The following is a 19,427-nucleotide window of genomic DNA, read 5'->3' on the forward strand; positions in this document are numbered from 1 at the left end:
TGCATTGAGAATATCTTACCTATATATCCTTTTAAAATTCCAGATAAAATCGCAAAGAGCAAAACAAAAATGGAAATTAGTATCTGTCTGCTTTCTCAGAAATAATCTTACTTTTGAGTGTTAGAAGAGATAGTTTCCCACAGAAAGATCTTTGTGAAATTATGAGTGAAGTGAGCAGAATCAAATGGACTTTATATACAGCAACAGAAATATTATTTGAAGAATGACTTGGTAGATCCACCTCCAAAGAAGGAACTGGTAAACAGATACAAGCAAGATATAGTTTTATATATACATATATCTTTTTGTTAAATGATGCCTTCCTCTAGTACATGGAGTAGGAAGAGGTGGGAGATATGTGGGAATTTTAAAATAAGTAACAAATAATTTAAAAAAAAGAATATGGTTTTCTTGTATTTGCTAAAGAGAAATGTCATAGTAAAGGGTGACCTCTAAGGTATATCATAAAAAGGAATTTGTACATCAAATTGATAGGTGATGATGATGATGAATGAGACTTATTGCATGTGGGTCAATTAGTACAAAGCTATGGCACAAAATACATCTCTTTTTGAAATATTGTTAACAGGACTGGAGAAAATTAAATGTCATATGCATGTAGTTTCCTAGGTTATTTGAAGCTCAGAAAGTCGCACAGATTTTAATTTTTCTTTCCCCTTCCTTACAGGACCATCTTACTATCGCACTAATGGACGTTTGAAAGTGGTTTTACCAAACAACCTGCAAAAATGGAAACGTCTTCTCTGCTTTCATCACTAAATGATGAATACAAATCAGACAACTACATTGAACCTCATTATAAGGAATGGTATCGAGTAGCTATTGATACTTTAATACAGAGTGGATTAGAAGCATACCAAGAATTTCTCACCAAAGAGCGATATTCGGAGTTTCTGGCCGAGGAAGAAATTAACTATATTTTGAAAAACGTTCAGAAGTTTGCAGAGAGCACAGCCCATGGCTCTGACAATTCTTGTGATGACACCTCTTCTTCAGGAACATACTGGCCTGTCGAGTCCGATATAGAAGCTCCAAACTTGGATTTGGGATGGCCCTATGTGATGCCTGGACTACTAGGAGGTACCCATATAGATCTGCTTTTCCATCCACCACGAGCACATTTTCTCACTATAAAAGAAACTATTCGCAAGATGATCAAAGAAGCAAGAAAGGTAAAAAAAAAATAGCCATTTTTTTTTACATTTCTTATATTTGCCCACTTTCTTCCTTTAGGAGCTATCAGACTGATTCAAGACCTTATTGCTTTTCCCTTGAATTATTTCTATAAACTCGGATAGTCTTCATGGTAGAGTGGAAAGAAGTTGAATCTGGGTTCAATCCAGCCTTTATCTCTACTTTTCTGTATGACTAAGTAATTTATTTAGCATCTCAGCCTCAGTTCTCTCATCCATAATATGGAGATTAGATAGCTTTATGAACATATCTATTTCTAAACCCCATGATCTGAAGCACAGAATATTAAAGACCCTTTAAACTTTGAATGCTATGCAGATTTGTGTGACAGGAAACAAAAAACTCACATGTATAGTGAGAAGCCATGGTAGCATAGAGATTTCACATGTAGGGCATTACAAAAAAATAACAGTAGTTTTTGTTCTTCAACACTTTGAGCTAATTCTAATATGAAAGGGTTAGATTATATCCTGAATGCCAAAAGAAAGATTTAAAAGACTATACCAATGGTCTGAATCTTAAAAAGTGAAATTCAATAACATAAATATAAACTTTGTATTTGGCTTCAAAAAACAAAATGAAACAAATGAAACCAACCAGCTTAATAAATCTAAGAGGGGGAAGGTTAGATATAATTAGATAGTCATCAGCCTGGAATGGGGAAAAAAAGATACATAAGTATCAATTCTGTGAAGTGATGGTGAAAAAAGTCAAGTTTATTCTGAGCTAAATTTAGCTATAACTCTCAGAAATAAAGAGATGGTAGCGTTTTTGCACTCTGCTTATGTTGGACCTTATTTGAAAAATTGCTTTCTGCCCTCTGATTTCCAATCTAAAGATCTTTGATAAATTTGAGTGTTTAGAGAAGGTCACCCGAAACAGGGAAGAGTTTTTAGCCCATGTCATATGAGAATCACTTGCAGGAAAGAAAAATAGATGGAGCAAAAAAAAGACTAGCGGTGGGGAATGATAGCTGTATATAAGTATTTGGAGAACTGCTGTGTGGACAGAGAGAAAATTTCTTTATTTTGGACTCAGGGGGGTTGAACCAAGAGAAATTTAGTAGAAGTTGCAAAGGTACAAATTTAGGACTTAATGTTAAGAAAAACCTTCATGGTTACTTTGTAGTGAAATAGTTTATTTTAAGAATTAAAGATCCTAACTGCATATTTAATAACTATATCAGATTGCTTACTATATCAAGAATGGGAGGGGAAATCTATAGTACAGATTCCTTTCAGGTACTTTTTGGCCTAGATGGCAGCCAAAGTTCTTTAAAAAACTCAAATTATGTTGTTCTGTGCAATAATTTATTTTAGCAGTTTCTTTACTTTAAAAACTTTTTTTTACTTTATTTTTTAACTTTATTTACTTTACTAACTTACTTTAGCTTATTCACCTTGAAGGAAATCTGAGCTTATTCTGATTTTTGTTTATTAAATGTAGCTCAGGTTCATTCTTCAGACTGAATTATCATGTTTTTGTAACTTAGCCTAGTAAAGCAAACTCTGGAAAAGTTGCTCTGAAACTATGACTGAGTCATTGGAACAGGTAAATTAATAAATAAGACTTGTCAACACTTGAGTCACTACTTAGAGTGTTTTGAGAAAGAATGTTTCTGAGTTCTGTTTCCTTAAATGAGAAATGCAGCATTGATGGTTAAAGGTCACTGGTAAGGAAAATACAGTAAAGATGAGTTTATTAGTCAACAAAATAAAACAACTCATTTGGAATACTGTATTCATTTAAGGGGGAAAATACATTTCAGGAGAAATCTTGAGTCTTATATAAGCATGATTTGAAACCTAAATAAGGTGTCTATCTCAGGGGATGTTTGTTAAACCTTTAGGAAACTTTTTTTGGTATAGCAGATCATGAGATATTTTAAGATGAAAAATTTTTTTATATATACATATATTTACTGATTTCTTGGGTGTCTATTGTGTCTTAGATATTCTCTTTTTTTAATACCCAAAAAGAATATGGAATTAGTGGAATTTTTAGTCTCATTGCTAAATAGAGAAGGTATACCGGGAAAACCAATGATATGGTGGAATTGTTCAATTCAATCATGAATTATTTGCCTACTATATATAAGACTGTGCTGGGTGATAGAGATACAAAGACCCTCCAACTCCAAAAAGAATATGGCCCCTAACGATGTTTTATTAGAGAAAAAGTGTCGAATTTTTGGATGTTATAACTATGCAAACTCAGGAGTAAAGTTAAAAATGGATTAAAATGCAATTGGGAAATGTTTAACCAAATTAAAAAAAAATACATTACAACATAGATAATGTTAATTTGTGTTGTTGTTTTTTAAGTCAATGTGCTGCATAGAAATCCATGTATTTTAGTTTTGACACCTTTGTATTAGAGTATGCAGTATGCATATGGATGAGTAGATACAAGACCATTTGAGGAGAAGAAAGTAGTAACACTTAAAATGTTCAAGGACATCTTCTGAACCTTGGAATAATCTGTTGTCAATTTTAAAATATAAGAAGAAAGTTTATTTCCAAATGAAAGAATTTAACACATTCTTTGGCCCTTTTTTATTAAAATGTGTGCCATCTTGAAAGAAGTAGAGTAATTTAGTCTGAAAGTCCTTTGGATATTCACAATTAAGTGTAAACAATTGCCTAGGGATCAGAGGGCATTTCTGAGTTTACAGGAGAAATGGCACCATTTACCAAAACTAAAATCAAAACAGAATATGTTGGAATTTTTTGGTGATTGTTTTTAAGATTATTGATGCCTTTAAAAAAACTATACTCAATTTCCAATATTTTGCTAATGGTTTAGAAGTTTCTCTTGTATAACTTCAAAGAATCATAATTTAGAGCTGGAAATATCTCAAAGGCCATCTACCCAAACCTCTTCGTTTTGTAGGTGAGGAAATTGAGGTTTACAAAGGTTTGCCTAGCTCATAGGGGTACAAAAAATCAGAAGTAGAATTTAAATATTCCCACTACAGGGTCACTATTCTTAATTAAAACTTACTGACAGAGCGGGGCATACAATATCAAACAATGCTTTTTTAACTATGCAGTATGTGTCTTTCATCTTGTTTCCTTCTAAGTGTATTTCATTATCTGTTCTCTTGGAACTAAATTGTTCCTTATAATTCATTAATTGCAACTAACATTATTATTTTCCATTTTCAAAATTATTGATGTTGTTGAACAAGATATTTCCCCATGTTTTCATCAATATTATTTTGTCTTTTTTGCCAAGTAAAAAAAGTGCTTATGGAACAACCTTGATTCTTGTTTTGTGTTTTGTTTTATTTTTTTAATTTTTATTGGAGAGAAAGTAAGTAGTATGACTTAATGTGTTAGTCAGTGAAAGATAATAAGAGACTTATTTTAAATTTAGTTTAAGGAATTTTGAAGGCTTATGCAGCAATTAAATGAACTACACAATGGATTAGTGGAAAGATCTAGAGGCAGATGTCATAGACTTGAATATTGACTCTACATCATATTACCTTCATGACTTACCATTCTGGAGTTCCATTTTCTCATATGCAAAATGAAGAATTTGAACTAGATGACTCCAGATCTCTTTTGACTTTAAATGTATGATCTGCTTCAGTATCTTAAGTCTAGTTTTTCACTATAAGATTTGAAGACCTTTAGATGTAGTGAAAATAATACTGTGTAGACTTTTTTAATCAGGAGAATTGAGCTCTGTTTTTGTCCTTGTCCCAAAAGATGTCTGATTTGGGACAAATCACCTTACTTCTATGAATCTCATTTCTCTCATCTGAAAATTTGGATAATGCTACTTTCATTACATACAATACAAAGTTATTGTGAAACACCTTTGAACCTTTAACCTATTCTAAAATGTGTTCTGGGCAGCTAGATAGCACAGTGGATAGAGCACTGAAGCTCAAGTTCAAATCTGGCCACAGATCCTTACTAGCCACGTGTCCCTAGGCAAGTCACTTAATTCTGTTTGCCTTAGTTCCTCATCTATAAAATGACCCAGAGAAAGAAATTGAAAACCACCCAAATATCTTTGCCAAGAAAACCCAAAAAGGAATCAGACACAATTGAAATGATGGAACAACAAAATATGAGCTATTATAATTAAATATCTTTTTGAAAATCTCTCCTTCCAAAAAAAAGAAAAAAGATTAAACCATATTAATGACAACTTGTCAATAAAAAGTACTAGGCATTTTTATAAAATTGGGTGTGTCAAGCAATTTAGTCCTTGAGTTGGCATGGTTTGCATGACTAACAGATAAGTTGGAATTATTAATATGCTTGAGAATTTGTGGAAATTAGTTTCACATCATAATAAACCTCCTGGTCTCCAATTTCTATTCAAAAAGGTAATTTCCCATCAATCAACCTATCAATAAACATTTAATGAGCACTATGCTAGCCTCAAAAGACAAAAGCAAAACAATCTGTGCTCTCAAGTTATTTATATTCTTCAGCTTGGAGATAGGGACTAGAATTCTGATTCCATTAGTGTAGAGAACTCCCAATAAGGAAACTTCCTCTCAGAGCAGATAGATGTTAATTGACTCTCACAGGGTCAGATAATCTGTATATATCAAAGATAGGACTTGAACCCAGGGCTTATCTTATTTCCCCTATATAACCCTACCACTAGTTAAATAAATTCAAAAATAACTTTTAGGGAGAAAGCATTATGAAATCTCTCTGTGTGTGTGTGTGTGTGTGTGTGTGAGAGAGAGAGAGAGAGAGAAAGAGATTGCTTCAAGAAAGACTTTATATAGGAGATGACATTTGAGCTCAACTTTTAAGGAACTTAGATGTTCAAAGAGACTTAGGTTAGGAGTAAACACATTACAAGTAAGAGAGGCAGCTCAGATGAGGATGTGGATTTGGGCTATAAAGTTTTATGTGTGAGGAATAGCAAGAAAAGTTGAGCTGGATCAAAGACTCTGAAGGGGGTATAGGCCTGGAATTCTTATATAAGAAGATTTTCTTTAAAAAATATAATTAAAATTTCCACCTCTAATTCTTTCATTTGGACAATTATTCCATAAATTTTCTAAAGAGGCAAAATTAAAGTTAAAATCATACTAGGAAATATCATGATATTTGGGAAAAGATTTATGTATATAATTTTAAATCATTTTTGTATTGTTCAATTCAGATGAGGTATAATTTTGAAAAGTAAATAGCATTATGGAATATTCATAAGTTAACAAATATTTTTATGAAATTGTAGAAGTTCTATAGCTCAAGAACTCAACATGTCCACCTAGTTAAATCCCCTTGAAAGAAGAATTAATAAGTGAGAGAAACATATGTAATATATCTTCCAAACAGGTGAATTATTTAAATCTTACTTATTTTGAGTCTACTTACATGCCTAAATTTCTTATGTTTTCCATTAATAATAGAATATTGGAATCATTCAGCTATTATCAAGATGATACCTGTCATCAGATGCATCAGGAATCTTTAAATTTCATTATTATTTTTGCAGCAGCACAGTAGAAATTGAGTATCTTTAATAAGAAGTTTTTCACAAAAAATTCCAAGAAGACATCTGTAAGAATAAAGAGCCAATAACCAATGTTATGATAGAAGGGGAGATAGAGAGTCTATGAGGTGAGACTCTCTTCTAGCTCTCCCTTTGCACCTAATATATATTGCCGAGACTTTGAGGAGGTTTCATCCTGAAACTGGGTGACCTGTATGGGCGTGGCTTCCCTATAAGATGAGGTATGGGGTATCCCAATCCGATTCTGAATTAGGGTGGGGTTCATGCAAGCCTCCCCCAAGGTCAGCCAACTTCACAGCATGTGGTCTGGCTTTAAGATGGAGGCAACCAGACCAAGCTGTGATTTCCCTCCTCCTCGTCTCTCAGGTACACTGGAACACTATCTGACTAATGAATGTCTTTTATTAATATCAATATAGGAATTGGGGAAAAGGGTGAAGGGCAGAGGGATTTTGAGGTGCCCCCTTCTCTATTTCTATGGGGTCCATGACTCAGGTGGGAACCTTTGGGGTTCCCACTCCTAAGTGTCTCCCCTTGCCTCTTCTCCTTCAGTTTCTATTTCTATTTCCTATTTCTTTCCTTTTCTATAATTGCAAGTCAAACCGGAAAGGGTTTCTCAGCAAGGTTGGGTAATAGGAGAAGGAGCCTAAGAGATTGCTCCCAAAATGGAGTCCAAACACATAGTTGACTCAATGATTGAAGTCTTGCTAGGTGAGAAGCGATGGAATCTTTGACCAGGGAATCAGGGTTTCAGTGTCCATAGAAAGATCCTCAGGAAGCCCTCAGGACTAGATCTGGGCTGAAATGTTCTCCTCCTCCCTCTCTCAGTCCTCTGTCTGAAGTCCTTCTCCTCCTTCCTCCTCTGGAGAATTACTCAGAATCCTCTCTGGTCTCAACAATCACCAACTGTCACCAACTATCAGACACTCCTTTCCTGGCTCCTTTTGTCCCCTCCCCTTGCACAAATTCCATCCTTATACATCTCATTTGTGGTTAAAAAGGAAATTGCTTTCACTTCTTGTCTTTATTTGTAGAATTAGCAGTTTTTTGTGAAATTCTATATATTCAAGGCAATCTGTGGTACATAGTGATAAATAAGACATTTCCTGTCCCTTAAGGATCCTTCTCTTCAGATTTTAAATTTCACTGGGGAATTGACTCATTGCCACTGGGTCAGCTGTATGACGACTGATAGTATCTATGGAAAAGTTTCCCAGGTAATTATTTGTCTGTTAAGAATAGTTCCCAGGAAGATATATGTCTCTTTCTACAATTGCTGTGAACTGTTGTTATGTTAGCATTCTTTGATTTCTTGACCAAAGTCATCTTTCATTAAAATAATTTTCTTTCTTAGTCTCATTCTCAGTAGCACAATGCTGAAGAGTTAAGGCATCTTGAAAGTCTTACACATGGAGATATTTAACTTTGATGATACATGCTTTTTTATTTCCTAATTTTAGGGTAGATTCTTATATATGAACTATATTACTGTAAAGTATAGCATGAAGAATTCATAAGCAAAATGTCTGATGGGAATTAGGTCAGAAAATCTCCTGAGGTATTTTGAAATACATCACAAATTTAGGTATTTGTTCATTGCTCTAACTAGGTGTGTCATTAAACCCCAAGGCCCATACAAATAATATATACCAGATTTACTCATTTCAAAAAAAACTCTTTATAAAACTCCTGTCCACAGAATTCTATCAGATGATTCTTTCCAACTGGTGTCAACTAAAAAGTTTAAAAGTTGAACTATTTTGTCATGAGGTCTTTTCTTAGTCCAATCACTGGCTTCTCATGATCCAACTAATAATGTCAAAACCATTTCATGTCATTTTCCTACTGTGACACCAAGCTTACTATAGTTTTCTCACAAAATACTTCTTTAGCTAGGGTATAATTTTTGAAATTAGGGTTATAGAATAGTCTTTGTTCTTCCCCAAAATTTTCTTTGTTCTGACTCTTTTTTCACAATCATTATAGCACTGTCCTTCAGAATTCAATTCAAAATTGCCTTCCTCTGGGAAATATTCCCTGACTATTCAGACCTTAGGTCACTGCTTTCCAAGAACATGAAACAACTCTGGCTTTCATGCCTAGCATGTAATACATATTTAAAATCTGAATTTTGTTATCTTTTCCTTTTTATATTACATTCATTTCCAAATATATCCTCCCTTTGCCCTATCCAATACTCCATTCCTTGTAACAAAAAATAAAGGGAAGAAAAGTCAGTTAGACAATATAAATTAATTTGGAATTTATACCTATACTCTTTAAAATAATTTTAATTTGTATATATATTTTTATCTCTTCTTAAGATCTCATCTCCAAAAAAGCAATCACTTATAAAAAATGAATTATTAAAATTAGAGGGAGATAGCATTCAGTAAAAATGAAAAACTGAAAAAACCCAATACATTAAATGAAGCTTGATCATACACATAGGAGTTAAAATGGATAGAGCACTGGACCTGTAGTCAGGAAAATCTAGATTCAAATCCTACCTTGGACACTTACTAACTCTGTGATGCATACACATCACTTCTCTTTGTCTCAATTTCCTCATCGATAAAATGAGGATAATACCTAGTCCATGGATTATTGCAAATATTTGTAAAGTGTGTTTTAAAAATGTATTTATTTGGAATATTTTTCCATAGTTACATGATTCATATTCTTTCCTTCCCCTCTTCCCGCTCCCCTCCTGGAGCTGACAAGCAATTCCACTGGATTACACATGTATCATTGTTCTAAACCTATTTCAATGTTATTTATATTTGCAGTAGAGCAATCTTTTAAGGTCAAAACTCTAATCATATACCCATTGAACCATGTGGTAGATCGTATGTTTTTTTTTCTGGATTTCTGCTCCCACAGTTCTTTCTCTGGATTTGGATAGTGTTCTTTCTCTTAAATTCCTCTGGATTATCCTGGATCATTGAATTGCTACTAGTAGAAAAGTCTATCATATTCGATTGTGCCACAGTGTATCAGTCTCTGTGTACAATGTTCTCCTGGTTCTGATCGTTTCACTCTGCATCAGTTCCTTGAGATCATTCCTGTTCATATGGAATTCTCCAATTCGTCATTCCTTTCAGCACAATAGTATTCCATCACCAACAGATACCACAATTTGTTCAGCCATCCCCCAATCGAAGGGCATCCCCTCATTTTCCAATTTTTTGCCATCACAAAGAATTCAGCTATAAATATTTTTATAAAAGTCTTTATCCTTACTATCACTTTGGGGTACAAACCTAGAAGTGGTATGATTGAATCAAAGGGCAGGCAGTCTTTTAAATCCTTTGGGGCATAATTTATCCAAATTGCCCTCCAGAATGGTTGGATTAATTCACATTCCACTAGCAGTGTATTAGTGTCCCAATATTGCCATATCCCCTCTAACATTTATCACTTTCATTTGCTGCCATATTGGCCAATCTGCTAGGTGTTAGGTGGTAAATCAGAGTTGTTTTGATTTGCATTTCTCTAATCAGAAGGGATTTAGAACCTTTTCATGTAATTGTTGATAGTTTTGATTTCTTCATCTGAAAATTGCCTATTCATATCCCTTAACCATTTATCAATTAGGGAATGGCTTGATATTTTGTAAATTTGACTTACTTCCTTACAAAGTTAGGAAATTAAACCTTTGTCAGAATTTTGTTATAAAAAAATTCAAGTTTGTTACTTGCTTTCTAATTTTGGCTGCCTTGGTTTTCTTTGTACAAAACCTTTTTAATTTGATACAATTTAAGTCATTCATTTTACATTCTTAATGTTCTCTATCTTGCTTGGTCTTAAATTCCTTCCTTTCCCACAAATCTGACAGGTATACTATTCAATGTTTACCTATCTTATTCATGATTTCATTCTCTATATTTAAGTAATTTATCCATTTTGAATTTATCTTGGTATAGGGTGTGAGATAATGATCTAAACCTGATTTTTCCCCATACTGTTTTCTAATTTTCTTAGCAGTTTTTGTCAAATAGTGAGTTCTTGTCCCAAAACCTGGGATCTTTGGTTTTATCAAACACTAGCTTGCTGAGGTCATTTAACCCTTGTCTATTCCACTGACCCACGCTTCTATCTCTTAGCCAGTACCATATTGTTTTGATGATCACTGCTTTATAATATTTTTGTAAATATTCACTCATTTAACCTAGATTATCATATTTATTGCCATATAACTCAGCAAAATTGTTCTTAGTAATTACCTTAATTTCCTCTTCATTAGAAATGAGATCACTCTTTTCCTCTTTAATACTATTAATTTGATTCTCTTGTATTTTTTTATTAGATGAATCAGTACTTTATTTGTTTTCTCAAAGTACCAGCTCCTAGTCTTATTTATTAGTTCAATAGTTCTTTTATTTTCAATTTTATTCAATTCTTTTTTTAATTTTTAGGATTTCCAATTTAGTTTTTATTTGGGGATTTTTATTTTTTTCTTTTTCTAATTTTTTATGTTGCAAGTCCAATTCATTTATGTCCTCCCTCTATTTTGTTGGTATAGGCACTCAGTGATATAGATTTTCCCATGAGTACTACTTTGGCTGTATCCCTAAGGTTTTGATATGTTGTCTCCTCATTATCATTTTCTGTAATGAAGTCTACAATCATTTCTATGATTTCTTCTTTGACCCACCAGTTTTGAAGAATTAGTTTATATAGTTGCCATTTAATTTTAAATTTGCCTTTCTATGAACCCTTGTTAATTATAATTTTTATTGCATTATGATCTGAAAAAGTTGTTTTTATTATTTCTGCTTTTCTGCATATGTTTGCAGTATTTCTATACCCAGTCCATGGTACATATATACATATCCTCTTTCCATGTAGATACATAAACATTTTAAACATAATGATCCCCTTAAATTTTCTCTTTCTTCATCTTTTTGACCTTCTTTTGTGTCTTGTCTTCATATTTTTTTGTTTAGGTCTGGCTTATTCCTCATGAATGCTTGGAAATATTCAATCTTGTTAAATATTTTTTCCCATAAATGATATACTCAGTTTTGCTGGATTGGTGACTTTTGTTATCAAGAAGTAAATAAGGTAATTTGAGTGGGTCTTGAACGCAATTTGGGTGTGAGGAAGGATAAAAGGGGATATTAGGTGATTATAAGGTGATTGGAGCAGGAATGAAGGTATGGGAAGGTATATAAGAGATAAAGGAAATGGGGTATGTAGGAGAGGGCAGCTCAGACAGTTTTATTCCCAGAGGCTTGAGACAGAGGATACAGGGAGGAAATTAGGGCCAGTAAGAAATATTTAGGTTTGGCTGGAGGATTTTTCTTGTTAGTTTCTAAAGTCTCTTGAGGGAGGAGTTGAGAGGGCCCCTCCCTGCCAGTCAAACTGATGGCTGAAGGAAGTCTCAGGGAGGTACTTCATGCCAAGATGGATGCCCCCAGCTCCCCTCAAGGAAATAGAAGAAAAATGATTCCTTCCCCTTGAGCCCTTGTCTTAATTTTTGACACAATGATTCAATCACCAGAGGGTTTGACTAGGTAAAAAGAGGATTTATTAATACCAGGGTCAGTCAGAAGGGGAGAGGAGTTCAGGGTTTTCTAACTGCTGCTAGGGAGAGGGGTGATGATGGGGGATGGGTCACGGAGAGATTTAGACAGAGAGAGTCCGGCTCTCCCAGTCAGGAAGATTCGACTGCCTTTTAAGTATAGTCTTTATCAAATCATTAAAACTAGGGGTAACTTATTTGAGGATACTCTACTAGCCTATAGAAACTAAACCCACAATATCTAATCACCAAGCCCTCCCTTCCACCAGGACCCAAAAGAAATTCAGGGAAAGGGGGGGGGGATAGAGATGGAAGATCAGGGAGAGTTCCAGAGAAATGAGATAGGTCCAAATTTCCCCAAGAGAAAATAAGCCCAGACCAAGGCCAAAGCAGTTAGGCCAAAGCCAACAGATTAAGCCAAAGCAAAAGCCTCCAGCCACAGCGAAAACTAGAAGGCAAAAGCCTCATCAGTTGGAACTTCACCTCTATTTTTAGCTTTAAGTCCTAACTGACTTTCTAAAGATTCTAAGATGTTTAACTGACTTTTTGTGACTGTTAGAAATTACAGAAGCAAAAAGTTTCTGTTAATCACCTTGCATTACACTCTGGGTTGTAAACTCAAATCTTTTACTTCCTGAATATTATATTCCATACCTTAAATAATCCCTTAATTTGGAAGGTGCTAGATCTTTGTGATCCTGATTGTAATTCCATGGTATTTGAACTGTTTCTTTCTGGCTGCTTAAAGAATTTTCTCCTTAACTTGGTGGCTCTTGAAGTTAACTATTACATTCCTGGAAGTGATCTTTTAAGGATTTCTTTTTGGAGGTGATCTGTGCATTCGTTCAATTTCAATTTTATTTTCTTGTTTGAGGATCTCTGTGCAGTTTTCTTTGATAATTTCTTTTAATATGATGTTCAAGGTTTTTTTCTTGATCATGGCTTTCAGATAGTCCATTAATTCTCAAATTGCATCTCCTAGATATTTTTTCTAGCTCAGTTGTTTTTTCAGTAAAATATTTCATGTTTTCCTCTGTGTTTTTTTTTCATTCCTTTGATTCCACTTTGTTGTTTCTTGGTTTCTCATGAAATCATTAGTTTCTAGATGGTCAATTTGAACCATTTCTTCTTACATCACTTTCATTTCTTTTTTCCACTTTTCTGCTGCCTCTCCTAATTGGTTTTTGACATCTTTTTTTGAGCTCTTCCATAATCTGTGTAAAATCCATATTTTTCTTTTGGACTTTGCATGTGTTTCCTTTGCTTTCACTATCCCATTCTGTGATCTATTCCTTGGTCTTTGTCTCCATTAAAAATTCTTTAGAGTTAGGTGCTTTTTGTTGTTGTTGTTTGCTCATTTTTCCCATTTAATTATAGGTAGCCTCTGTTTTCTAGAAGTTGAGGTAACTTCTTGAACTTCAGTCCTTCCTTGATGGTATTTTCAACTTATTTTCTGAGTTTTTACCTGTTTCAATTCTTAAAGGATGATGTGATGGTCTGAGTACTGTGAGCTCTGAAAGTCCTCTTTTCCTCTTTCCCTGTTGATTCATTTGACCTTTGAGATGCTGATGGCTTAAAGACTTGACTCTGGCTTCAGCATAAGCTTTTGATCTCACTCTGAACTTGATCAGATCAAGGGCTTATCAAATTCTAGCCCCAGGCTTAGGTGCAAGTTTTTGGTCTCAAGGTGTGCTTTATCTAATCATGTACATCCTTTATTGCCCTGTCTTGGAGCTCTGCCTGAAAGAAATAAAATTTAGGACTCTGGTCTTTAATTTCCATAAATTTTTTAGTATTTACTTGGATAGGTAGAGGCAGAGAATTAGAAAGAAAAGCCTTCTAGCCATGTGGGTGTTTCAGTATTGCTTCCTCAGCCACCTTCCACTTGGCTGGTTCCTGATGGAAGAGGCCCTACTTCCCTGTCTCGAATCTTTTTTCCTCCCTCTCCCTTCTGGGTCCACTTCAGTCATATCCAGTTCAAACACAGTCACATAACCCTCACTAGATAATGTAACTAGGATCATAGGGACACAGGTAAAGCCCCATGGGTGGTCCTGGGAGAGGGTTCCCTTCACACATGCCCTTTGCTTTAAGCAAAAAGGTCTAGGGTTCTCCCTTAGTACTATAAGCCACCAAAAACGTGTACTATGTCGTCATCCCAAGCCCAGACTGGGATTCCTGGCTTTGCTTTTGGCCCACACAGATCAGCCCACTTTAGCTCAGACTGCCCTGGGCTGGAACTCCATACTTTTTCACAGGTTTGAAATTTCAAGGGGTATGGGTTGGCTTGGTATTTGCCTGGGCAGGATTTCAGAGTCTGAATGTTGGCTTGGTTTTAGGTTCCAAACCTGGGATAACAGATGTGGTTTGGGGCAGGGTGTGGTTTATCTGTTCCCTCCTTTCAGACTCTCACCTTCTCTTGATTACACTATTACAATAACCTTTTAATTGGTCTCACTCAATTCTCTACCCATTCTAATCTATTGTCCACTTACATCCAAAATTACTTTCCTAAAACTTAGGTTTGATGATTTCTTTTCTCAAAAAATTCTGTCAGTAAACTCCATTGGCTACCTGTTGGTTGTTTGATTGGTTGTTGTTCTTCATACTTGAAGTAGACCAAAATCGCATCACTATGTTTATGTCAATGTATAGTGTGTCTGACTGATCAAACCAATATGAATACAGAAGGTTCTAACCAGGGTCACACACAAATAGCCTGTATGAACATTTGGGATGGAGATGTCTCCAAATGTGCAGGTTTCACATTTCTTTTGAGCTACTATTTTTTTTTTATCCTGGGACTCCATTCAAGGAGCATAGGGCCACAACCAGTTGGCAATGGGACAGATAGTTGCTCAGGGTCACCCAGCTGGGAAGTGTCTGAGCCCAGACTTGAACCTAGGACCTTTTCGTCTGTAGGCCTGGCTCTCAATCCACTGAGCTAGCCCAGCTGCCCCTACTTTAGGTTGCAGTTTCTTTAGCAGATGTAGTTTTTACAGGGTGGGGTTGCTAGCCCCACGCCCAACACTCCTCCTTTTTTCATCCGGGCTAGGGACCATCCTTGGCCCAGGAGTGGTAAGGGTGGGCAGTAGGGGTCAAGTGACTTGCCCAAGGTCACACAGCTGGAAGTGTCCGAGGCCAGACTTGAACCTAGGACCTCCAGTCTCTAGAGATGTACAAACGAGCATACTCTTTACTAAGAAGTAAATTATTTTTGTAAAGAAAAGTCAATATTAATCCCCCCTTAGTTGAGCAAAACAAATCCCTCATCTTAGAAATTTTCTAAAAAATACAGAGGTCTGGAAAATATTTGACTGCTTGTGATAGCTTTTAGTACATAAAATGCTTCCTAAAATCTCAGAAGATATTTTTCTTTAAAATTTGTGTTGAAGATTTGATCACACCTTCTTCTCCTGACAGTAGGTATAATAAAAGCCATTATGTTCACAAATCAAATTTTAAGTACTTAAATACATGTTGAATCCACCAACTGAGGGGAGGAGCACTATTTTGAGTAATTCTCTTTGTTTATATGGTGGTATCATTTAGTAAATATTTACAGTACAATTCAGAAGATGGTAATAATTCCTGACCAAGATAGTGTTATCCTTTCAGTTAAAGTCCAGTAAAGTGAAGAAAATATTCTCTCTCTCTGTCTCTCTCCCCCTCTTTCTCTCTCCTTCCCCCTTCCCCTAATCTATCTCTTCCCATCTCTCTCAATCGAATTTTGAAACCAGAAAACTGTTCAATGTGAAAAAAAGAAAAGCAAACTAAAACTAAATGGCTATACACAACATAAAAATCCTCTAGTTGTTTTGACCTTATTAAGTACCTGGCTATTTAGTAGTAAAAAGTGTTCTATCAGACAATTTGGAATTTATTGTCATCTTGTTAATGAAATAAGTGGTTTGCATATACTTAAAGTAATAATCATTATTGGTGACACTTCCTCATGAAATATTTCATTTGTTCAAAATAGACACATTGAGAATGTGTCCTAGTTTGAGGGGAAGGGCAAGAAAAGAAAAATTAGCTGTATTTTCAGAAATAACAATACTAATAATAACTTATGCTTATATAATACTCTAAGTTTTCAAAGCATTTATCTAATGTTATTTTCATTAAATCCTCAAAATAACCCTGTAAGGTAGATGTTAATGTTATCCAATTTTACAGCTAAGAAAGTGACTGATGCTGAAGATGACTTGCCCCAAATCACAGAACTTGGACTTTAAGTTCAATATCCTACCCATATTTGCCAATCAGTAATATTTTTATTATAATGTAATGATTGTCACAAGGAGTTTGTGAAGAAAATGTCAATTAGATTAAAAAAATTTATAATTGTAACAAATGATTATATTTAACAAAATGTTAACTTAAATTAGTTAACTTTTTAGTGTATATTCTAATATATAAAACCACTTGAAAAAGTTTAATATTTTTTACTAATACATATGTAAGCACTTTACATCCAAAGATAAAAAGGAAGCAGTCCTCAACCTCAAGGAGATTATATTCTTCTAGGGATATTGGATATAAAAAAGACAAATTAATACAATACATCCAAATTTCCATTAGTGTTTATAATGTGTCATAAAAAAGGAATATGAATTTTCATTTTATATCTTCATTGTTTTTTAACTAATTACTGTTTTAACAAAATATTAACTGAATAATACAAATTCTAATACATAAAACCATTTCAAATTATTCATTACTTTTTTTACTAACTAGAAACTAGCTATATAATACAAAATAATTCAAATTATTTTAAGAGGGAGAGAGGGTTAACAACTGGATAAAGATGGGGGATATCAACAAAGGGTTCTTGTAGGAGACAGTGTCTGACGTTCTTTGAAAGATGCCAAAGATTTTATGAGGCAAAAGTAAGGAGAGAATGTCTATTACATCTGAGAGATAAGTTGTGCAAAGGCCGATAGGTAGGAAATGTGACGAAGTATCTGAGGAATTGATCAGTTTGTCTAGGACAGAGTAAATGAAAAGAAATAAAGCCAAAGGAGACAGGAAAAGTTGGGTGAAGAACAGGATTTTTCCTTTTTCTTTTTGTGCAAGTATATGTGTAAAATCAAACACACTTTGTTAGAACTTTTTTTTATGAGAAAAAAAATGAACAGCTAAGTACACATGTATATGTATACTTATGTACTAGTACACATGTGCTTATTATTGCATAGGTATATATTTAAATATACTAACAACAAATGTTTGCATATATGAGAAACAGTGAGATATAGAGAAGAGCTGTCAAACAAGGGATAAATGATGCCCAACATCCTCCTAAATGTGGCCTGAACCAGATCAAAATGTATTTGGGAAATATTTAGCAAAATAAAAAATCATAGATAACATGTTGAAACTAAGTCAGTATGTGGTATGTAGAGATCTTTCTCTATGTTCTATTGACCTCTATTTCTACTGGTAATAGAGAACTAGCATAGGAGTCAGGAATGATTAGGTTCAAGTCATGTTGTTTCCTATACATATGGGATATGTGACCCTGGGCCAGTCATTTAATCTTTGGGATCTCTAGGCTCTGTGATTATATGATGGAGAAGAGTTCCTGATCTGCATTCTCATAATGACATTTTCACAGAAATGAAATCATAAGTTTGAGCCTCCCTCACTCCACACAAAAAGAACCTTACTCTAATACATATTTTTATTACATTCAATTTTAAATTTTATAAATGCATATTATATATACACATTTATACTTTCATTTATTCTTTAATTTATCCATTTATTCATTTTTTAATTGGCTTCTGGCAAACCTTCTGGCATTTTGTTTAAACAGGTTTTGAGGTGACAGATGTTCATGTGTTATTTACATAAAACGTATTTTTGTTTGTTTAGTACTGTGATTAAACACATTTTTTGTTGTAAAGCCGTTTAGTTGTTTCCAACTTTCCAAGACCTCATTTGTGTTTTCCTGGCAAAAATATTGGAGTGGTTTGCCCTTTCCTTCTCCAGTTCATCTTACAGATAAGGAAATTGAGACTGACAGGACTGTTTAAACAACTTGTCCATGGTCACATAGCTAGTATATATCTGAGGCAGCATTTTAACTTGGGTCTTACAGGCACTCTATCCACTTTGCCACCTAGCTGACCATGATTTTATCAAAGAATGTCCCAATGAACTTATTATAGCTGATAGCTTTATGTGGGAAGTTTCTGGAACAAAGTTTAACTTCTACAAATAACATTTAAAATATTTTTACTTATGTATAGAGTCATGGTAATTCTTGGTTTTACTAAAGGAAGATAAATACTTTTTTGACTGTTATACTAAATTCCTTCATTTTTCTTCCTTTCAAGAGCCATTTAGAAGCAGTTAGGTAGCCTGGTGGAAAGAACATTGGGTTTAGAAGAGCTGAGTTCAAATCTGGCATGAAACACTTATTAGCTGTGCAAGTTATTTAACCTCTTTCTGCCTCAGAAAGGGAATAATGTAATTCCTCCATTGTAATCATGGGATAATGATATTACCTAACTATGCAGATTGTTGTAAGGATCAAATGAGATAATATTTGCAGAATTCAACACAGTGCCGGGTAAACTTTAGACAGTAAATTCTTGTTCCTTTCCCTTCTGTCCTAAGATGGTATAATACAAAAGTTAATTTGGAATACTTCTATGTCCCCTTATGGAAATGGAGACCAAAGAGTTATGTATGTCCAATAGATGTCATATCTCTTAGGGAAACTCTCAGTTATCTTCTAGGGGATTAGCCACTTTGTTGATTAATTTGGAAAAACTGATCAAATTTCCTACTGTGCCTTTTAACATAATTTTTTGAGTTTTCCTTGAAATTCATTTTAGCCTTTCAAATGAAATAGAATAAAAGTTAAGGTAATATTGAGCTCTGGGAATTTTGCTTCTTTGTAAATCACTCAAATCTTCACTACTCTTTGGGATAGGTAAAAAAAGTTATCTTTTTTTCAATGTCATTCTATTTATAAAACATAAGAAGGCAGCCTTCCAGAACAATGTTATTTTAGGGATGAGTTAAAAAATTAATTTGCATCATTTAGGGATCAAAATAACCAATGATATATTTAATTTGTAATATGGATTATGCCATGGCCTCCATAGCAGTTGACATGTTTATTGTTTCTATTAAGTGGAACAAGATTTCATTAAGGAAAATGGATATTGTCTAT

The 19,427-nt window shown here is 34.2% G+C and overlaps 1 protein-coding gene across 1 annotated transcript in view; it reads left to right on the forward strand.

The window, feature by feature from the left end:
* The first annotated feature begins 749 nt into the window (after positions 1 to 749).
* Positions 750 to 19,427, forward strand: part of FAM83B (family with sequence similarity 83 member B) — a 93,832-nt gene continuing 75,154 nt past the window's right edge. The window contains exon 1 of the mRNA XM_044673528.1: positions 750 to 1,193. Coding sequence (XP_044529463.1) covers positions 750 to 1,193 — 444 coding nt within the window. The remainder of the gene's footprint in view (positions 1,194 to 19,427) is intronic.

Source organism: Gracilinanus agilis, chromosome 4 (genome assembly GCF_016433145.1).
Source record: "Gracilinanus agilis isolate LMUSP501 chromosome 4, AgileGrace, whole genome shotgun sequence".
In the NCBI taxonomy this organism is placed as follows: Eukaryota; Metazoa; Chordata; class Mammalia; order Didelphimorphia; family Didelphidae; genus Gracilinanus; species Gracilinanus agilis.